This window comes from Microcaecilia unicolor, chromosome 2 (genome assembly GCF_901765095.1).
Source record: "Microcaecilia unicolor chromosome 2, aMicUni1.1, whole genome shotgun sequence".
Lineage (NCBI taxonomy): Eukaryota > Metazoa > Chordata > Amphibia > Gymnophiona > Siphonopidae > Microcaecilia > Microcaecilia unicolor.
The window spans coordinates 87,267,113-87,290,593 of record NC_044032.1 but is presented as its reverse complement, the minus strand read 5'-3'; the positions used below and the strand labels follow the sequence as shown (position 1 = coordinate 87,290,593).

At 44.4% G+C, this 23,481-nt stretch overlaps 1 protein-coding gene across 2 annotated transcripts in view; it reads right to left on the bottom strand.

The window, feature by feature from the left end:
- PARP8 (poly(ADP-ribose) polymerase family member 8) overlaps positions 1-23,481 on the bottom strand; it is a 583,039-nt gene that overhangs the window by 302,776 nt on the left and 256,782 nt on the right. For both annotated transcript variants that reach the window (XM_030193114.1, XM_030193115.1), the window contains 2 exons: positions 19,389-19,511; positions 4,076-4,628 (listed from right to left, as the gene is read on the bottom strand). In XM_030193114.1, coding sequence (XP_030048974.1) covers positions 4,076-4,628; positions 19,389-19,511 — 676 coding nt within the window. The remainder of the gene's footprint in view (positions 1-4,075; positions 4,629-19,388; positions 19,512-23,481) is intronic.

Below are 23,481 nucleotides of genomic sequence, written 5' to 3'. Positions count from 1 at the left end.
CTGCTTTCACTGCCGCTGCGACTTGAGGTAAAATAAAAGATTTAAATGCTAGGCGGCAGCATGAACAGAAAGGAGGGCTGTCGGGGAGTTAGGGCGGGCAGGTGGGCTGGCCCTGGGAAAAAAAGGTGCCAGTACACTGTACCGGGACAAAAAAAAACCACTGATTCTAGGTCCTCTCCCAAAGAAGTAGTTACCTCGAAAGGGGAGACATGGGAGGCGCAACCTAGACGCCATGTCCGCTGCCCCAAGAAAAAGCCACACCAACTGGTGGGAAGAAACTGCCAGCACCATCTGTGTCGAAAAATAGGTGTCCTCCTCTTTTGAAAATGAGCCCAATAGGGACCCTTTTACTACAGTGTGTAAAGCTGTTAACACATTTGTCTAAGCTAACTGCTACTGCACAAGTGTGCCAATATTAGCGCAGAGTCGTGCCAGTTAACGTTAACCCCATGTTTTTATAGGGGACAGGAAATAGGTAGAGAATGGGCAGGGACTGTATAGTACAGTTAATGTGTGGTTCTTACTGTGCACTGTCACGATTGCTATTAGTGTGAGTTCACTTAGCACCTCCTCAATAGGAGGCACTAAATGCCTTTGCACTGAGACAAAGTTTACGCATTCTACCGAAGATTTCCATGCTGTAATTGCTCAGCACATGCTGAGCAACAATTACCTTTGGCACTTAGCGTGCTTTAATTTTTGCTGTTAAGGCAGGCTAAGTGCCAAAAACAAAGCATACTTTAGTAAAAGAGCCCCATAGTGTAAAATTATAAAAAATTACAAATAAAATAAGTGGAGTATTAGTGCTCAACATTAATGAATATATTAATGAGATATGCTAAAAATACTTACATGCAAAATGTGCTGGAACGTGCTAGTTAACATATTCATAAATTGGAAAAAAATCTACACCTCTTCAAGTATAGTAACATTTTTGGTAATAACATATCTACATTAACAGTTGCACTATTTAGGAGGAAGTTATCAAGGAGCAGTAAAAGGAAAACTTTTGCCACACCTTGATTTACCATGGGATTCACCAATCTGCAGTACCTTGGGTGATTCTTGTGGTAAAGGACTAATGCTGCATGAGAGCCATCTCGCAAACAGCATTAGGCCATTGGCCTGAAAGCACTGGGCAGTCATGCTGCTGCCAGATATTTTCAGGCTAGCTCTTAAACGGGCACCAAAACAAAGCTGAAAGTCAACTGAAAAACTTATTTAACAACACATTAATCATCAAAATGAGATTTTTTCATAATCCGATTCTTTTTCTGTGATCATCAAGTAAGTGTTGTTTTTTCAAGATCAAATAACTTAAAAGAATTGTTAAGTCCTGCCATACTACCTAGAGATGTAATGTCGGTTGGGAATGAGTGAGGACATTTTTGTTGTGGGAATTATAAGACTTGTCCTTTAACACTGGAAACTTCTGAGTTTGTTAATCCGATGGATTGAAAAATTTTCAAGATGAAGTTTAAACTACTTGTCATTCTACACATTTTTATACATATTATAATGTTTATATATGAAATGGTGCGTCAGGAAGATTACCCGAAATTTACATCAAAGGATTACCAAACATCGTTCCTGTGTGAAGAGAAAGTGGGTGCTTTGTTGGTTGCACATTATGTTGCCAAGCATCACTCCTTTGACACTCAAATGTTTCACTGTTGATCATAACCCCCCCTAATTCTGGAGGAGGTGATCAGGATAGGCTTTTAATTCACTGTGAGCAATGTGGGATCCATATTTCAAATACACTGGAACCTCAGGGTTTAAACTCTCATATTGAATGGACAGCTTTTCTTTGATTGGACAAGGTCTCTCAACAGATTTACTCTCGGCTCTATGATGTCATTACGTAGGTATGTTTAAGTTTTTTTTCTATGATTAAAAGGACAGCCCCCTTTTTGAAGATATGGAGCTTGTCGGGGTTCCTAATAGCACGACGCCATTTTGTATATGAGGAAATGGCCAAGGTTTTAATGTAAGTTTTGGATTTCTTTAGGGTCTTATTTTGCACTAATTGAATTTTTGATATTTCCTTTAGATATGATGGCTTGCATTTAGTTCCCCTGAAGAAGCTTGCTATAAGTGAAACGGAGATCTCCATCGAGTCCTTGATTTTCAAGGTAACTGCTTGCTTCTCTCTTTCTGAATATATTAATGATGGAGATAAAATGATGACTTGAAATTTTTTATAAAAAGTTTTGGTGCATACTGCTTAAACATAATTGAGGTTTTTTATGACACAAGGCAATAATTAGTGTCTAAGCAGATTTTTGAAGTCTTTTTCCTCATATATATTTAATAGATTTTTAAATGGTTAATGTGCTGTTAACTAAGTTTTTTAATTGATTTTCAGCTTTATTTTGATGCTTGTTACTAAATTTTGTGATTGTTAAATATTTCCCTACTTTTGTTTTGGAGTGTATCATCTCTTAAACGAGCCAGCAACATGTTACGTTTTATACTCTTGTGTGCCCTCCCCTCCATCACCAGAAAGCCTCTAGGAGTGGAGAAGTAGCCTAATGGTTAGTGCAGTGGCCTGAGAATCCGGGGAACTGGGTTCAATTCCCATTGTAGCTCCTTGTAATTCAGGACAAATCACTTAACCCTCCATTGCTGCAGGTACAAATTAAGTACCTAAATATAATACGTAAACTACTTTGATTCTAACCACAGAAAGGTCAAATCCCAGCATCTAGTTGTGCCCCCCTCCCCAAGATATGACTCCCTTTCCACCTGTACCGTGGGGCTCCTGCCTTGTAGGTGTCAGAGAACCCTAGTGGTAGTCTTATGGTTCTACCACTAGGGGTCATCTTTCTATATATGGGCAAAACCTTTATATGGAAACTTTGTCCTTATATGAAACGATGACTCCTAGCAGTAGTATCATGGAACTACCGCTAGGGGTCACCAGCAGCTTTTTGGATACCAACATCAGCGAGGCAGGAGAGATTGGGGATCGCTCTTGCCCACCCACTAAACACCAAGGATTTTTTAAAGGTATTGGTAAGGGATGGGAGCCTTCAAGAGGGTGGAGGGAGCCTTGGGGGGGGGGGGGCATTTTTGGCTTGGGTGGTTGGGGCTTCACAGTAGGGTGGAGCTGCATCTTGGGGATCCCTTCAGGAAGGGGAGTATGGTTGCATAGTAATCTTGGAGAAAGCGATTGATTGGTGGCTGAGTAACTAGGGGCAGGGGACAGGGGGGGTGCATAGGAGTTTAAAACCTAATATGTCATTGGTCCCTTTAAGAAATGGCTCAGAGGCCCTGGGCCACGGCCTAGTAGCTAGATGCTCAAGGGTGGTAAAATAACCCCAGGTTCTACCTGGGGCTATTTTATAGGCTATACCATGTCTTGCAGCATGCACCCGGTCTACACAAGAGGCAGTAATATGGGATTAACATAGTAATGAGCTGTTTACATGCATTTTCTTGTTTTACATCTCATTACAAATAACACAGGTTTAATGCCCTAACTCAGCTTGACAACTTTCCCCTCATAATGTGCACGTGGAGTATGAATGGTAATTTATAAATAAATCTGCATAGTTTTGCAGCATTTACCATGAATTCAAGTTCACTAACACCAATTAAACATGTTTGTACTACTACATACAAGTCTACATTTATCCATCACTATTTGTCTTTTCCTCTTATTTATTTAAAAGGAAAACACTGATAAAATTATTTTAAAATTAAGGAAGTTGGGGGGGGGGGGGCGTTTCCACTGAAACAGGCATCTCTATAGAAAGAAACTGCTGCTACAATTACTCTGTTTTCTCAGCAAAAACTTCACTATTCAGATCAGGAATGATGAAACTACCACATCTTTATGAACACTATTACTAAATATATTTCAGCCTACTTCATGCAGGGAGTCATTTGCTAATGCCCAGTATTGTATGTTATTTGCAGAAAATGGGTGATAACAGCCTAAGTATACACTAACCATTAGTAAAATGACCCCCTTAATGTAAATTATATCCAATCATTTTTACAAAGCATTTATGATTCTTAATAAATGTATTATTATTAAAACAAGAAAACAAAATTACTGGTTACGCACAGCAGCTTGTGAAGACGATGGTGTTAATATACCAATCAGCCCTGAAGAAAGAGAGAGCCTCCTGCCTTCTGCAATAGGTTCCTTGGAAGGCTCAATTTTTGCTGACTTAGGTGCAATGGAGTAAGACTTGCTGAGCAACCTGTGGTTCTTGAGTCCATCTAATTCTTCCATTCTAATGTTACTGGAATATGATCTGCTCAGAAGTTTATGGGACTTCAAGGTGCCATTGTGCTCACATCGAGGATCCCCAGAACATGCTCTAGCTAACAGTTTATTTGACTTCAACGCAGTGCACTCTTCCTGTTTAATAGTCACTGAGCATGGGCGATGAAGTAGTTTGTGTGGTTTTATTATCACCGTCTGTTCAGCCCCAGGATCACTAGACAATGAACGACCAAAATTTCTGTGAGACTTTGTTGCACAAATTTCTTCGGCCTTGACTGTGCTAGAACAAGTCCTTCTCAAAAGTTTGTGAGTTTTAGAGATGCCATCTTGTTCAAATTTCAATTTTGATTTGCCTTTACCACATCCTGGTGGAGGATAGCTTGGCGACCTTTAACAAAATTATTAGGGATATCATTAATCCAAGCATGTTAACCAACAAATCTTCAGTAATACTGCTTAGGGAGATCTACATCAGAATCTGTATGCAAAATACAATACCTATAAAGTGGCAATATTCAAAAGGATTTATCTAGCTGACGGCAGTATTTAACCAGACAGAGCTGCTGGCTGAACAGCACAATGTTTGGCCAAATGTTATCCAGTTGGAGTGAAGACCAGGGGCGTATCTGCGTGGGGCCACAGGGGCCTGGGCCCCCCGCAGATTTCGCCCTGGACCCCCCTACCGCCGTCAACCCTCCCCCGCCGAGGTCCGCTTCCTCCTGCCTGCCGGTGCCTTTTACTTCAGCTGGCGGGGGACCCAACCCCCGCCAGCCCAGCCGAGGTCTTGTTTAAGTTTTCTTCCTTGTGCTGTGATGCTGTTAAAAGCTGCATCCCTTCCCTTCCAGTTTCGGACGGAGTCTGACGTCCAAAACTGAAAGGGAAGGGATGCAGCTTTTAACAGCAGCACAGCACGAGGAAGAAAACTTAAACAAGACCTCGGCTGGGCTGGCGGGGGTTGGGTCCCCCGCCAGCTGAAGTAAAAGGCACCGGCAGGCAGGAGGAAGCGGACCTCGGCGGGGGTAGGTGACGGCGACGGCGGGGGAGGGTTGGCGGGGGGGGTCAGCGGCGGCAGCCGGGGGGGGGGCTACAATGTGCCCCCTTCACTTTAGCCCCTGCCCCCCCTACCGCTGAACCTCAGATACGCCCCTGAAGACAATAATATATGAACAGAAATTAGAGGCATTCCAAGGGTTAAACCAGTATCTGGTTAAAGTGAACCACAAGCTGGACTGCATAAACAGGTCTAAAGTTCATTGGAAAAGATAGCCCATTAGTTTTCACTATGTACATTCAGCAGCGTTGACTTAACCAGTTATGTCTGAGTATTTGATTAAACAGGTATCTTATTTGGTTATCTTTAACTGAATATGGTCCAACTGAATATTTATTTATTTATGTTTCAACCTAGTTAGTGGGATAATTTAGGGGGTAATTGCAAAATTACATTAAGGGGACAACACAGGATTCTGTCAGACTCTGTTTCTTTTATCATGCTGCACTATACGCCTGGAATAGACTTTCTGAGTTAGTACGTCAAGTTCCAGCTCTGGCCATCTTCAAATCTAGGCTGAAAGCCCACCTTTTTTGAGGCTGCTTTTAACTCCTTCTCACTTGTTCAGTACTCAAGTCTGTTTTATCATTCTCATCTTAAGTAATTCTCTTATCTCTTATTTGGCTTGTTTGCATGTCTTGATTAGATTGTGAGCTCTGTCGAGCAGGGACTCTCTCTTACGTCTAGCGCTACTAGTCGAACAACACTGTGTACATCTGGTAGCACTATAGATAAGTAGTAATAGAGTTCAAAGGCAAAATCCTGCTTTATTGGCCCTTAACAAATCACTAACTAAATAACAAAACCCCAATAGGGTCAGGCAAACAAATATAGCAAACAAAAAGTCAATCCCATATATATATCGGATGCCTAGAGAAGATCCCCTACACATGTTGATGTCTCTAAAATATATATATGGGGGGACAGAATAGAGTTCAGTATAGGCTGGACATTCAGCCGAACTGGAGTTCAGGGAGATTAGCCGCTCACTTATAAAGCTCTATACATCATGGACATTCTGAAATTGTACCTCCTAAATTATATTTTATTTATATCTTAACTTTTCTAATCTATTACTTAACTTTTTTAGAAAATATTTCAAACAAAAATGAATACACTACTACTACTACTTAACATTTCTAAAGCGCTACTAGGGTTATGCAGCACTGTACAATTTAACATAGAAGGACAGTCCCTGCTCAACGAGCTTACAATCTAAAAGACAAGTGTACAGACAAAGTGGGGCAGTCTAGATTTCCAAAAGGTTAGGTGCTGAAGGCAGCATTGAAGAGGTGAGCTTTGAGCAAAGATTTGAAGATGGGTAGGGAGGGGGCTTGGTGTAGGGGTTCAGGAAGTTTGTTCCAGGCATAGGGTGAGGCGAGGCAGAATGAGCGGAGCCTGGAGTTGGCGGTAGTGGAGAAGGGTATTGAGAGGAGGGATTTGTCCTGCGAGCGGAGGTTACGGGCGGGAACGTAGAGGGGAGAGGAGGGTAGAGAGGTAGTGAGGAGCAGCAGACTGAATGCATTTGTAGGTAAGGAGGAGAAGCTTGAACTGTATACGGTATCTGATCGGAAGCCAGTGAAGTGACCTGAGGAGAGGGGTGATATGAGTATATCGGTTCTGGCGGAATATAAGACGTGCGGCAGAGTTCTGAACGGATTGGAGGGGGGATAGATGGCTAAGTGGGAGGCCAGTGAGGAGTAGGTTGCAGTAGTCAAGGCAAGAGGTAATGAGAGCGTGGACGAGAGTTCGGGTGGTGTGCTCAGAAAGAAAAGGGCGAATTTTGGTGATGTTAAAGAGGAAGAAGCGACAGGTCTTGGCAGTCTGATGTTCAGTAGGTATCCTATCTAGAAGTAGAACCTATTTAAAGGCTGCATATCAATAATGAGAAAGTTCAAAATGTGACCAAATTACCAGAATAAGAAGCAGACAAGAGCAAACTTATCTTAGATCAATGAATTGCTATTCCACTGAATGCTCCAAACGTCCAACAAGAATTCCTGTTTCAAACTCTTCCTCAGGGACACCAGTGCTGGATTATAAAATGGGTCCTCCCTTAGTGGGTCTTAATGCACATTTCTTTTGAAAACAAACTAAATAATAAAGATATGTCAAGCATGCAAATGCATGCAAAGCACCTCATTATTATGCAAATTACATTGAACTTCTTAAGTTCCATTATTCAAAGAAAGATAAAGCAAGCTTTGAGCTGACATTTTTTTCTCCCCAGGAGCACTGGGTCAATAAGGTGTGGTGTGAAACTCTCAGGGATCCTCTTAAGAGAAAAATGCCCAACAGCATTTCCCAATCCCCCAAAACACCCTCATCAAACCTGAGAACCCCAACCCTTGCCCTCTCTTATTCTTCCCTTGTTCCTTCTATCCTATCTCATTTGATTGTAAATGTATAACAACTGATCTGGCGTCCGCCTTATCATTACATTGTAAGCCACTTTGAGCCTGCACATCTGTGGGAAAAGGTGGGATATAAATGTACTAAATAAATAAATAAACCCACTTTCCCCACCGGACCTACAAGGAGTTTCTGTGATAACTAGTGGGTGGGACAGTTGCTCTACCCCCACCAGATGCCAGGTTCAAAATGGCACTGGTTGACCTCAGCTATAGTCTCATGGTACTATTACTAGGGATCAAACTGCCAAGTGAATCTCTTCATAAAGGCAGCTCATAAATCCCAATAAATAAGTGTTTCTGGGGGGCGGGGGTGTGATGGGGGGTGAGGGCTAGACAGCTGGCACCTGTCCTGGCCCTAGTCCCAGCTATTTTCAAAGACAGCAGGCCCAACTTGAGGTCTTCTATCTTTGCACTGTGCAGCCAGAAATGCAAGATGTTCCTGGCTCTAGCTACACAAATTTAAATTTATCATGGAAGCAGGTTAGTGACTTCTGGGGTAAATAAAGCTGCAGTAATTTACCATACTTCAGATTATTAAAACATGTATACATGTAGTTGCTTCTTTTCTTTACAATATGTGAAATATGTTGAATTTTTCTGAAAGCTTATTTTATCCATGGCTAATGTAAGTGTAGGTAAGCAGGAAGTCAAGGAAGCATCCAAAGGAGTACTGTATAATGTAATTATATAAATTTAATTATATCATTAAGGCCTAAAGAAGACATCTCAACATATCTAGGATTGGTTTTAAACAATGGTTTATGAGTAGATTTTGCATCAAGTGTTAGGAAATATCATGGCACTGTTTATGAAGTTATACAAAAATTATGTCTTATCTGATAATTTTCTCTCTTTTAAGCACAACAGAAGAGTCTATAAATTGTTGGTTATGTCCATTCACCACCAAGTGGAGGTATAGGGCAAGAAGCTGAACTCTACATAGAGGAAAGTTAGGAGTTTAGCCAATCACTATTTCACCAACAAAGCAGTAAAACAAAGAAAATAACTGCAAATGTCTCCTTCCTCACATTTATAATGAACATTTAAACAAAGCAGTAAAACAAAGAAAATAACTGCAAATGTCTCCTTCCTCACATTTGTAATGAACATTTAAATGATTGAACAGAAACTTGAAGAAATAAATCTAAACAGAGTCCTAACCACTACTCATTTGCCCTGTCCTTTTATATCCTCACCTCTTTATTACCTTACCCTCATTGTTCTGTTTACCTGTCTTATCTAGATTGTAAGCTCTTTGAGCAGGGACTGTCTTTTTGTGTATGGTGTACAGTGCTGTGTATGCCTTGTAGCGCTATAGAAATGGTAAGTAGTAGTAGTAGGATTTCTCAAGTAATCTGTTGGGATTAAAGGAAAGAAAATTATCATGTAAAATATAATTTTTTTCTTCCATTTCATCAACAACAGATGAGTCCATAAATTTATGAATCCATAAATAGTGGGATGTAGCAAAACAAACAGTCCTTAATTAGGGTGAGAAGCCGAAGAAACGGCAAAAAAAAATGATGCTCTGAATGAAGTGTCTCTCCTGATGGATTAGGTGGTAATGCTTTGAAAAAGTATGCAAGGATGACCAGGTGGCAAGATTCTGCCAAGACGTGGAGAGAACCTTCATGGAATGCACTTTCAGGGAAGCTAGAGGCTGTTTACATGACAGGATATAAGAAAGATATAGGCTCCTTTATCCATCAAGCAATAGTAGCTTTAGGAGCAGAGGCTCTCTGATTAGGTCCCACATATAAAACAAAAAGATGGTCAGACAAAGCTCACTGGTGACTTTTAGGTACTGCAGAAGAACACGCTGTACATCCAGAAATTGAAAAGATCCAAACTCTTCCTTATATGAAAAGAGGGTAAGAATACCATTTGATTCAGCTGAAAGCACACTGGGAAAGAAGGAAGGCACAGTTCTAATAGTCACTGCAGCCTCATAAAAACAAAGGAAAGGATCTCTGCAAGACAGCCTGAAGTTCAGAAGTTTTTCTAGCCAGAGAAACAGCCACTAAGAGGCAGATGCACTAAAGCTAAATGAGCCTTTAATGACTCTCCAACGAGGAAAATTTGATCCGTTGCATGCATCAAAGGGCTTTTACCGAGGAAGCCAGCAGCTAACGAAAACGGAATGGAGATGAGCAATTAGTGTGAAAACCCCATTGAAACGACATGCACTAACCTTTTCCGATTGCCTTTACGCAGGAAAAAGGCAGGAAAACTAACGAGAGGTCTGGACCACTCGTTAGGACAGCTCTGTGCCAGGAAAAATCATTAAGAGAAAAAATAAACAAACTTTGAGCCAATCCCAGCGCATTAGCAGAGCTAAAAGCGCTGTGATTGGTCCAAAGGACGTCAGAAAAACATAAATAAATAAAAATAAAAAAAGGATCGGGAGGGGGCAAGGGCGCTCATCAGGAGCGTCCTGTACGGACGGCCTTGCCCCCCCCCCCCCCGCTGCTCCCCACTTTCCGCCGCTCCCCCCACCCCGAAAAAGCAAAATTCGAGCAGCCCCTGCCCCCCTCCCTTCCTCACTACTCCCACCTCAGCTCCGCCTCCCGACATCCTCCGTCCTGTGCCCCGCCCCCTTTTGGGGTCGTCGCTGCCATTCCCCTCCTCCATCGGGCCCCCCTCCCTCTTACCGGGCCCGTGCAGCGCCTCTCTCCTCTGTCCGAAGGCGCTGCACGGGCAAGAAGAAAGCCTGATGCCTGCCTTCGCCCAGCTTCGATGGCGCGTCTTTCTCCTGCTGGGCCCGCCCCTGTCTGACGTCAGTAACCAACGTAGGTTACTGACGTCAGACAGGGGCGGGCCCAGCAGGAGAAAGACGCGCCATCGAAGCTGGGCGAAGGCAGGCATCAGGCTTTCTTCTTGCCCGTGCAGCGCCTTCGGACAGAGGAGAGAGGCGCTGCACGGGCCCGGTAAGAGGGAGGGGGGCCCGATGGAGGAGGGGAATGGCGGCGGCGACCCCAAAAGGGGGCGGTGCACAGGACGGAGGATGTCGGGAGGCGGAACTGAGGTGAGAGAGTAGTGAGGAAGGGAGGGGGGCAGGGGCTGCTCGAATTTTGCTTTTTCGGGGTGGGGGAGCGGCGGAAAGTGGGGAGCAGCGGGGGGGGGGGCAAGGCCGTCCGTACAGGATGCTCCTGATGAGCGCCCTTGCCCCCTCCCGACCCTTTTTTTTAATTTTTGTTTTGATTTGGGAGCCATGTGCTTGTGATTTGACTGTGTTTTGACTGTTTGTGGCATGCGCAGAGCAGCTAACATAACGCTTGGCTGCTCTGCGCATGATTTGGGGGCCGATTAACGATGTGTATTGTGATTCTTTGATACATTGTATGTTTCAATACCGATCTCAGCATGTGTGACTTTTTTTTTTGGTGCATTTTTCGTTATTTTAAAATCGTTAGAGACTTTAACGATTTAGATTTTTTTACGTTTGGTTGCTGCATCTGCCTCTAAGAATACAGACTTTATGGTGAGGTCCTTCGCAGTAGTAGTTTTTTTTTTAAGAGGTTCGAATGGTGCTTTCTGTAGAGCCTTATGCATAAAATTGAGATTCCATTCTGGGCAAGGAGAACGAAGAGGAGGCCAGAACCCTTTTAAGAAGTGGTTAACACCTTTTAAAAAGTGACCACCACCCAGGTTTGCCACCAGGGAAGAATGGAGAAGTCATCCCCTAAAATATGCCAATGCAGCCACTTAAACTCGTAATGTGTTGTAAGCAAGACCTTCTTTAAGGAAAGCTAAAATCTGAGGCAAGGAAAAACGGAGAAATAGCTCTTTCTGAGCACAAAGCTTCAAAAACCTCCAAACTCCAGCACATACCGTTGATGCAGAACTCTTGCTAGCTTGAAGCAATGTGGTAATGACGTTTTCTGGACAGCCCATTTTTTCTTAGCTTCAACCACTCAAGAATCAGGCTGTAAGACAAAAGGAGGATGGATCCTCCATTTGAATTTACTATTTAAAATAGAAGACCCTGGAGAGGAGTAAGGTGAAATGGTCAATCTATTCGAAGTCAAACTAGATCTGCATACCAAGGCCTTCTAGGCCAATTGGATGCCACAAGGATCACACTTCCTGGTGAAGTAGGATTTTGTGAAGTACTTAGCTGATCATCAGCCAGGGCGGGAACACATAAAGGAGGTGTCTCCAGCCATATCTGAAGCAATGCATCCAGTCACATCGAACTATATTCTTCTCTTCTGCTGAAAAACCACAGAACTTTTGCTTTGTGAATGGAGGGCATGAGATCTAGAACTGGAGTCCCCCATTTCTGCATTACTAATGTGAAGACTTCATTGGATCTAGTAAGTTCCTGCTCAGATAATCTGCTTAGACATTCAAAGTTCCTGCAATATGAGCTGCTGAAATCAATGGAATGTGCTTCTCTGCCCACCGAATTAGGAGATGAGCCTTGTTTGCCTTCAAAACACTTTGAGTGCCTCCCTGTGTGTTTATATATGCCACTGCTGTCACACCGTCAGATAGGATTCTGACTCGACTGCCCCCGACAACTGATTAAAAAGCTGTCAAGGTCTAGTGAACCGCTCTGTGTTCCAGCCGGTTGAAAGGCCATAGAAACTCTGCTGTGGACCAAAGACTATAAATCTACGCATCACTATACCCATAGCAGAAAATCTGAATGTCACATTGCAAGTATCGTAAATGCCCCTGGACAGGAACTTGCGACACGCCTTCTGCTGCCTGACTACTTGGCGAAAAGGCTCGGCCTGCTCCGGTGGGAGTGCATCAACCAAGTTCCGCAAATGAATGCTCGTAAAGAACTGGTAGAACTGAATTTTTGAAGTGAGCATGCCAGCCTGATACGCCTTCCTCCCAAAAGAATCCAGGGTTATATGTTCTCGTCCCGAGGGCGCTGAGGCAAAGTTCCTAGAACTCTTAGTTAGCTCTTCTGAGATCGGAATCCACCACTGCAGAGTCATGAGGCAACTGAGGCCGGACGAACCTGGGTTCCCCGTGGATCCAATACTGGGATTCAGCCTTTTTGGGGATAGTTGGACAAGAAAGAGGCTTCTCCCAGTTCCTCATCAGCACTTCCCTGAGTGTATCGTGAAAAGGAGCTGTGGTAGAAGACTTAGGTGGAGATGGATAATCCAGGACCTCGAGCATCTTGGCCCTGGGCTCATCCACAGTCTCCACAGGGAAGGGAATGGCCTCAGACATTTCCCACACAAAAGATGAAAAAGACAAGCTCTCTGGAGGAAAGAGCTGTCTCTGAGGTGAGGGGGTCGAATCAGATGGAAGACCTAGAGAATCCTCGGCAGAGAAAACTCCATGACCCCCATCTTCATCAAATGAGCCATCATCGGATGGGGCTAACAACTCAGAAAGAGCAGCCCGGATCCGAGCCCGTCTCGACTTGGAGGTGTGGTGACCTCAATGACGATGTCGAGAAGTCGACTCCCCAGGAGACTCCGGTGAAGCTTCCTCCATCGAAGGCAATGGAGAGTCGACCCGGGAGGCTGCCAACCCCGATACCGGAAGCGGTACTGGAGAAGGAGACCTCACCACCGGCGAAAGGCACGGTGCCGCAGGAGCCTCCGGCACCGTCGGTATCGGTACCTCCGGTGCCGGGCGCAAATGTTGCAGCACCACTTCCATGAAATCAGGGAAAATAGCCTTGATGCGCTCATCTACAGAAGCTGTCGGGGAAGGCTGCAGTGCCAGTATCTGCAGAGGCTGGGAAGCCGGTACCGGGCTGCCAGACGACCTGCGCGTCGATACCTCCATAACAGAGGGAGAGCGATCCTCTCGGCATCGACGCTTCTCGGGTACCGAATGCTTCGATGACCCGTAGTTCGCGGTACCGTGTCAAGAAGGAGAACGATGACGGTGCTTCTTGGCCTTCATCCGACGCCCGTCATCGAGACTCCTCGGTACCGGTGAGGAAGACGTGGAATTCACACGCTTCCTCGGGGCCGGGTCCGATAGAGGTCGGTCCCGGGGGGCCTGCAAAGCAGGAGGCGCTGAGGCAGGTGGAGACCCGCTCGATGCATCACTGCTCCCAGCGTGCATCGGTCTTTTGGCAGCCTGTACCCGGTCTCCCGATGCCAACGCTGCCCTCGACGTTGATGCCAAGGTACCGGACCCAAAAAGCTTTTCTCTTTGGGCCTCTCGAGAAAGCTGAGTGCGCTTCTTCATTTTTAGGCACAACTTACAACTTTCCTGAAGATGGTCGGGCCCAAGGCACTAAAGGCACCAGGAGTGCGGATCAGTGCCAGAGATGGCCCAGTTGCAGCGGGCACATGGCTTGAAACCGCTGGGCGTCTTCGATGACATCGCGGGAAAAATCGCCCCCACCAAATCAAAGGACGCGATGGTGTCTGAAAAAAGGGACACAAAGCAGGGAAAACCCGACCGAGCGACCTAAGAGCGGTTGCAAACGAAAAAGAAAGGAAATTTTAAAACAAAGAAAAATTAAGGAAATAAAGGAAATTTGATTTTTTTTTTTTTTTTTTTTTAAACAAGCGAATTCGAAGAAACTTTCACTCCGGGGACCCGAAGAAACACGAAGTGCGCGAAGTGAAACTCCATGTCTCCTCAGACGCGGAAAGAAAACAATTGAGGAGCGTGTCCGCGTGGCGGGCAGGAAATCGTGCGCGCGCATGTGCGGTGTGTTTGTCTCACGCGACGGAACACTCTAGAAGAGACTTATAATGATTTTGCTTGAAAATCCTCCGGGGCCGACGTGACGTCACCCACATGTGAGAATATCAGCCTGCTTGTCCTCGGAGAATAAGAGTTACACAGAATGTGAATCTCATATCAGCTTGCCCTTCTGTTGGAGAGACAGGCAGATATGGAGTCATAACAGGAGAATACTGTGCATGAATATAGTAATGTAAGGGGAAATTTGCTGCTGACCATGAAAGCAGATAATGAAGAGACATAAGTACATAAGTACATAAGTAGTGCCATACTGGGAAAGACCAAAGGTCCATCTAGCCCAGCATCCTGTCACCGACAGTGGCCAATCCAGGTCAAGGGCACCTGGCACGCTCCCCAAACGTAAAAACATTCCAGACAAGTTATACCTAAAAATGCGGAATTTTTCCAAGTCCATTTAATAGCGGTCTATGGACTTGTCCTTTAGGAATCTATCTAACCCCTTTTTAAACTCCGTCAAGCTAACCGCCCGTACCACGTTCTCCGGCAACGAATTCCAGAGTCTAATTACACGTTGGGTGAAGAAAAATTTTCTCCGATTCGTTTTAAATTTACCACACTGTAGCTTCAACTCATGCCCTCTAGTCCTAGTATTTTTGGATAGCGTGAACAGTCGCTTCACATCCACCCGATCCATTCCACTCATTATTTTATACACTTCTATCATATCTCCCCTCAGCCGTCTCTTCTCCAAGCTGAAAAGCCCTAGCCTTCTCAGCCTCTCTTCATAGGAAAGTCGTCCCATCCCCACTATCATTTTCGTCGCCCTTCGCTGTACCTTTTCCAATTCTACTATATCTTTTTTGAGATACGGAGACCAGTACTGAACACAATACTCCAGGTGCGGTCGCACCATGGAGCGATACAACGGCATTATAACATCCGCACACCTGGACTCCATACCCTTCCTAATAACACCCAACATTCTATTCGCTTTCCTAGCCGCAGCAGCACACTGAGCAGAAGGTTTCAGCGTATCATCGACGACGACACCCAGATCCCTTTCTTGATCCGTAACTCCTAACGCGGAACCTTGCAAGACGTAGCTATAATTCGGGTTCCTCTTACCTACAACACAACTTTGGTTGCTGGGAAGACGGTTTTTGCAAAGTAGGACAACCTTACTGACCTTACTTATGATAAGCAAATATGTTATGAAGAACTTTGCTTCTGTAAAATATAATTTACTTGAATATGTTGGAATATGTTAGAATGACTTTGTACTTCCAATACTAGCCTATGAGAGAAAAGGGTAGAAAAGGAGAATCATGGCCAGAGGCAATCAGAGAGCTAATGTCAGAGGTCATAGTTGTGTCCCGGTTGCTGTCTCATATGAGAATTAATTATATTATGTATTCTAATTGTATTCCTGATTGGTAAGTGTAATAAACAATTACTGATTATTCTCATATTACTATAGCTGTGTCTTTCTGTATCTCCACCTGGTGGCATTAGGACCATAATCCCTGGAGTCCTGGACATTCCAGGTAACTAGTACCTTTATACCTGGGAGAGGGCAGAAAGATAAACACTGGGTTAGAAACTGGTTGAGTGTGAGGTGATAACGGATAGTGGTAAATGGCATTCACTCTGCAGATAAGAGACCAGCATCCTTCATCCAGTTCTTTTTAACATTTCATACACAAAACTGTAAAAGAACTGTTGGATAATGTCTGCTTGTTTGTGGATCATACGAAAATCTGCAACAGGGTAGACACTATGGAAGGTGTGGATAACATGAAGAGGGATTCTAGCAAAACAAAGAATGGTCTAGAATTTGGTAGTTAAGATTTAGTGCTACAAAAATGCAGAGCCATACACTTGGGCTGCAAAAACCACAGTGAGCAATACAGTATAGAGGGGTGAAGTACTTCTATTCACGAAAGAAGAGCAGGACCTGGGGTGATTATATCTGATAATCTTAAAGTGATCAAACATGTAGAAATATGATGACAAAAGGCAGAAGGATGCTTGGGTACATAAGTTTGTACATACAACATTTCAATTTAGACATAATCATCACAGCACAATTACAATATTGCTAGTAAGAAATGCATTTAATCCAACAAAAAAGCCATTACCTCATCTTTCTTTCTTATTTTATTTCTTTTTATTAACCACTCTACTTTATCTAATACTGAATTACAGAAGAGCCCTGGTAAATTAATCCAAAGAACAGAAGAGTACAATCTAAATTATGTAAAATATTTATCAAATATAATAAAATAGAGCACAATTAAGATATGCAATATGCTTTTTAAACTTAATATTATACAATGCAATACAATAGCAGCTTCTTATAGACTAAGGCTTGCACAACCAGGCTTTAACTTTGGCCCAGAACACAGAATATGAATACATTACATTATAAGTCAATGACAAAAAGAGTTCACAACATTGGAGCCTGATAGCTAAAGGCAGTTTTAAGTGTAGCCCCCAGTCATTTCCTTACTGGAGATGGCACTGTTAAGAGGTTCATGGAGCACATCAAACATATAAATGGCAAGTGACCGACTCATTTGCAAATGCGCAGTAGAGACTTCCCTCTCTGTCCCGCCCCTGCGTCAAGACGTGATGACGGAACAGAGAGGGAAACTGCGCTGAGAAGGGAACGGCCGAGGTCGCTACCGCTCCCCCCCCCCGAGGTCGCCGCCGGACCCCCTCTTCTCCATTAAACTTACAGCACCGAAACCGAAGCAGACAGATCAGCTCCCGTTGGCCTTCCTTCCCTGCCTGTGTCCCGCCCTCGTCGATGTTACGTCACACGAGGGCGGGACACATGCAGGGATGGAAGGCCGATGGGAGCTGATCTGCCTGCTGCAGTTTCGGCGCTGTAAGTTCAATGGAGAACAGAGGGCCCGGCCTGGGTGGAGGGGGGGGGGGGGTAGCGGTGACGACCTCGGGGGGGGGGAGGGGCGGCGGCGACCTGGGGGGGGCAGGAGAAATGCTGGACATGGGAGGTCTCAGAAGGAGGGGGGTCTTGGAGCTGGGAGGGATGGAAGGAGGGGAGCCTTGGAGCTGGCTGGGAGGAGGGTGAGCCTTGGAGCTGGGAGGGGGCCTTGGAGCTGGGAGGGAAGCAGGGAGGATGCTAGACATGGGAGGTCAGAAGGAGGGGGGCCTTGGAGCTGGGAGAGATGGACAGAGGGGGGCCTTCGAGCTGGCTGGGAGGGACGGAGGGGGGCCCTTGGAACTGGGAGGGAGGGCAGGGGGCCTTGGAGCTAGGAGGGGGGCCTTGGAGCTGGGAGGGAGGGACAGAGGGCCTTGGAGCTGGGAGGGAAGGAGGAAGGGTGGGGGGCCTTGGAGCTGGGAGGGAGTTACACATCAAAATAAAACATATCAATACAGCCCATTTTAATGGGCTTAACGGCCAGTGGAGGTATATAGGGAATAAGGTGATTACACAGGTTGGTTGATTAATATGGCTTTAAAGCACAGGGCAAGGAATGGCCAACAGGGAAAGGAGGCGATGGCATCTCTGATTAAGTCCCTGGTCAAACCTTATTTGCAGTAGTGTTCTGGAGACTGCACCTTCAAAAGGCTATAAAAAGGATGAAGTTGATTCAGAGGGTGGTTACTAAACTGGTTTTTGATCTTTGTTGTAAAGCATATGGAGACTGACTTAAAAGATCTCAGTATGTATACTTCGGAAGAAAGGCAGGAGAGGGAAGAAATGACACAGACATTTTAATACCTCCATGGAATAAATGCAGTGAAGTCAAGCTTCTTAACTGAAAGGAATTTCTGGCATAAGAGGAAGATGAAAGGGGATAGGCTCAGAAGCAATTTAAGGAAATATTTCCTATTGGGAAGCACTGTGGATGGATGGAACAGCTTCTTCCAGCATAGGTGCAAACATGAGAACTATATCTGAATACATGAAATCATAGGGCAAGCACAGAGTTATTTCTAAGAGAAAAAGGAAAGAATCGTAGAGCTGCTTAGTTGGCATGGACGGGCAGCCTGCACAGGCTGTATGGTCTTTATCTACTCATATAAATATAGCTCTCAAGGTAATTGGCAAAAGAAAACTCTCAAAAGAACACAACTATAACTCTGTGAGGTGCATTCGTATTGTTTGAAAGGGTAAGGGAAAAAGCCTCTGATTCAAGCCCAACCTCCAACCCAATAGTTATAGGTTAATAACAAGGGTGGAGTGTTTATGTATGTAAATGTTGGGTATATTTTTCATCATAGGCAAAAAAAAAACCTTGATATACATAAATGCTATCTCCACAGAGTATATGAGGGATCCAAATAAAGCATGAAAGAATCAAATCCAAACTTAGCTTTCAAGTGCGAGTGCAGGGAAATGTGCAAGTCATTGGTTCAGCACGCTGACTCTGGCCAAGTTTGTTCGTGAGTGATTACTTCTGGTTACTTGCACCTTGATACAGCACTTCTCTAGTGAAACTATGGCCAGAGTCGGAGTGCTGAACCAATGACTCACACATTTTCCTGCACTCGCACTTGAAAGCTAAGTTTGGATTTGATTCTTTCATGCTTTATTTGGATCCCTCATATACTCTGTGGAGATAGCATTTATGTATATCAAGGGGGTTTTTGCCTATGACGAAAAATATACCCAACATTTGCATACATAAACACTCCATCCTTGTTATTAACCTATAACTATTGGGTTGGAGGTTGGGCTTCAATCAGAGGCTTTTTCCCTTACCCTTTCAAACAATACGAATGCACTTCACAGAGCTGTCTTCTTTTGATAGTTTTCTTTTGCCAATTACCTTGAGAGTTATATTTATATGACTGGATTTGGTACTGTCTTCCCTTTCATTGGTGATATATAACTGGTCTTTATCTACTGTCATTTTCTATATTTCTATGACACATTACATTCCAATGGGTCCTGAAAACAAAGTACATAAACATCATGTCAGAAGCAACAAATGAACAGGAACCCAGAATGGAGAGCAAAGGACATTCATTTTGTGTATAAAGTAAGGCAAAACGATCACAGAATTTATGTTACCTGCGCAATGTAGAAAAGATGTGCAGAGGGGATTTTACCTTCTTATCTGTTATTTTCTTGTGCAAACAATTAGATTTTTCTTTGCTCCGTTTCCACTGCTGTGTAACAAATGTTTGCATAATTCTGAAATTGAAATGTTATTCCACTGTTACATTTTACAAGTTATGTCTTCATATTATTTGACTTTAGTTGTATCAAAGTTACTCACCTATAGCAGATTTTGTATGACTAGAAAGAACTGAATAAAGCATTACTTCCCTTTCAATATTAGAACAGAGGGGTACTTATTAAGGTGCGGTAAAAAATTACTACAACTCAGTACCACAGGTTAGTCACTCTGTTGGTATATGAATAAAGCTGATTGCAATCAACTTCATTTGCAGTATTATCTTAGTATCCCAGGGTATTGGTCTGTTAAACTGCAGCTCGATGCTCTTTGGCACTTCTTAAAGGGTCTGACCAAAGTGACAGTGAGCTCCTCTCCCTCTCTGATCCTCACTCCAATCATAGACACCCCCAATTCAAGTCCCCTTACCAGGAAAGCCTCTCAATCAGCAAATGCCTGCCCCCCCAAAGGCCCACCTTGACAAATCCCCGGAGTCTAGTAGGATTAGGACAAGAGTAATCCCCATTTGCTCCTGCTAGCACTGGGCAAAAAATAGCACTGGTGACTCCTAGTAGTGAAGAAGATCCAATTCTGACTCTATGTCCATCTGGTTACTTAATGTAATATAGTCTTCATATTAGCAGAAAAGGAGGACAACTTGCTGTTATTTATAAAAGTTTTTTTTAACCTTAGGGTTTTAAAAACATCAAACATTATAGATGAGACTGTCCTTTAGTGTTAGTCTGGACTCAGTAACTTCTACATTGGGAGTACTTTTAATTTAAAAATCCACAAGAAATGGGATAGAAATACAAGATTGTTTATTATCTATAATTGTACAACATACTTTGGTTTTTCAATATATTTTGATATTCATTTATACAGTGCTTTTTTCGTAGAAAAAAAGGTGCCGGTACTCACTGTGGGCGGAGTCACCACATATGACTCCACCCCTATTATAGCCACGCCCACACTAGGCACACCCCTTATACCAGCCATGGCACATATAAACAGACATCATTGAAAATATTATACTAGTAGTAGTATAGGAGAAAAAATAACGTTGATTTTTGTTCATTATAAATCATTTCTGTAAGCTGTCACAGCTCCAGTATACCCAGTGCAAAATAAGACAGCAGATGTAAATTCTCAAATTGGACATATTCCAGACACTAAAATGAAAATAAAATGATTTTTTTCTACCTTTGTTGTCTGGTGACTTTCTTTTTCTGATCATGCTGGCCCAGTATCTGATTCTGCTATCATCTGTCCTCTTAACTCCGTTTCCAGGGCTTCCTTTCCATTTATTTCTTTACTTTCCTCCTTTCTTCTTCATTTCTTGCTCTATATCCATAAGTAAAAGCTGGGTCCTCCGCAGACTTGACTGTCCAATGGATCCAGCTTCTGCCTATTTTCTCCATCCATGTGCAGTTTTTCTCCTCTCTTCCTTTTCCCTCATCTCATCTCCTTCCTCTCTCTTCCCTCCCCTCCATCCATGCCCAGCATTTCTTCTCTCTCCTCCATCCACCCATGTCTAGCAGCCCTCCTCTCCCCTGCCCTCCCCTCCATCCACCCATGTTCAGCAACCCTCCTCTCTCCCCTGCCCTCCATCCACCCATGTCCAGCATTTCTTCTCTCTCCCTTCCCTCTCCTTCATCCACCCATGTCCAGCAACCATTCTCTCCCCCCTGCCCTTCCCTCCATCCATGTCCAGAAACCCCCTCCATCCACCCATGTCCAGTGACCCTCCTGCCCCCCCTGCCATCCACCTATGTCCAGAAACCCCTTCCCCTGCCATCCACCCATGTCCAGCGACCCTCCTGTCCTCCCTGCCCTCCCCTGCCATCCACCTATGTCCAGAAACCCCCTCCACCCACCCATGTCCAGTGACCCTCCTGTCCCCCCTGCCCCTCCACCTATGTCCAGAAACTCCCCTCCCCTGCCATCCACCCATGTCCAGCGACCCTCCTGTCCCCCCTGCCCTCCACCCATGTCCAGCGACTCCCCTCGTTCCCCTGCTCCCCCTCCCTCCAGCCACCTGAGCCATCTGAGCCCCCCCCTCCCCGACCCAGTCCCCACCTGCCACCAGACGACCCTCTTCTGCCACCTGACCCGGCCGGCACCTGACCCAGCATTTAAAAAAAAAAAAAAAAAAACGAAGCGGCGGAGCGGTGCCTTGCATCTGAGTAAAAGAAGAAAAATCACTTCGTCGGCCGGCCTTCCTTCACTGTGTCCCGCCCTTGCGGAAGTTACATCAGAGGGTGGGACACAGTGAGGGAAGGCCGGCCAACTAAGCGATTTTTCTTCTTTTACTCAGACACGAGGCACCGTACCGCCGCTTGTAGATTTTTTTAAATGCTGGGTCAGGTGCCGGCTGGGTCGGGTGGCAGAAGGGTCATCTGGCGGCGCAGAGGGACTCCAGGCTAGCTCAAGGGAGGGAGGGAGGAGCGCCGGCTCCAGCACAACGTCGGAGAGTCGGCTCCAGCACATCTTCCGACCTAAAAAAAAAGATGCCGGCATGCCGTACCGTCGCGTACCGGCACAAAAAAAGCACTGCATTTATAGGATGACAATGATTCCATTGTTGCTGATTTTATTGCTACTATTACTAATTTGAATTTGAATATATTATGCTCAACACTCATCAGGGAGGTCACCAATTAGATGTCAATACAATTTCAACCAATGCTAGGACCATTAATCTAATCCAATCATAAGTTTGTTAGAATTTACTATATTTGTAGAACATAAAGTAGGACCTACAAAATCCTCACAGAAAAAATGTCTTTCTAGGGGTTGAATTAACACTGAAAACTGTGGTCTATAGTGGAAGCCAAGCTTCAGAATGCTGATATATGTGGGGGACATGTTAGATTGTAGGAATCAAGTAACTGGTAACACAGTAGATGTAGCTGCACCTTGTAGGTAACGAACATTGAAAACTAAGAAGACATTTTACTTAAGTGCATTAGGCCATTAATGCACATATTGGAGCATGTTAACTGCTACAGATCAAATGCAGTACCTGCATGTGTTTTTAAAATAAGTGCATTCTAATTCTCATGTTAAGGGCATTTTGTGTTAGAGACGTAACTAGGTGGGCATAGGCAGTGTGGTGGTTAAGTGATCATGCTGCCCTAGAAGTGGTTTTCATTTAGTTTTGGTAAGGAGCTTGAGAAGGGTTTAGAGTTCCAGGTGGAGAGAGAAACCCAGAATGGAATCCAGTCAAGTGGGAGGGGTTGGCGAACCCAGAAGCCAGACAGAGGGAAAGAAAGGATGGGGACAAACAGTGAAAAGAAAGAGCCACAGCTGAGAAAAGGGTAGAGAGAATTCCCCCCTCATAGAGGCCAGCTAGAAGTAAACAGAACTGCACAAACCCAGGGCAAGAAAAAGTAAAAGGCTGAGCCAGGAAGCTCTGAAATGGCTAAGGAGCTGTATGAAGATAATGGACCTAAGAGAGTCTGGAGGAGGCAAGAGCCACCCCTGAAGATGACAAGGCAATAAAGCTAAGTTGCTAGTGTCATAAGCGTGGTGTAATCTATGGACTGTGTTTTGGGACACTGAATTCTTTATTGGTCTTGGTAAGCCCAGCGCAGCGCAGGAGGAACAGTGAGAGTAGAACATGGAATGGGTGGAGGCTGCCCTAGCCGTAGGGTAGGAATTATATAAACCCCAATACTGGAGGGCTGGTCTTTTGTATGAAGAAACCGGCTGTTAAAAGATTGAGAACTTGGCTGCTAAACTGCAGAAGAACAGGGACACAAGCCAACTCCCACAGAACTCACTAAGAAGTCGAATTCCAGTAAAAAGGATTTTTCCTTTTATGTTTGATGGAACCTTTATGAACTTTGGGGGTTACCCAGGACACTATGCTTCTTTCCCAGCGTAAGGAGGCTGGAGGCACCCAGTAGGAGTGTAAGAGTGCTTGTTCTACCCTAAGATAAAGTGGCGACTAGAGTACTGCACTAGGAATGCATCTGGGGAAGT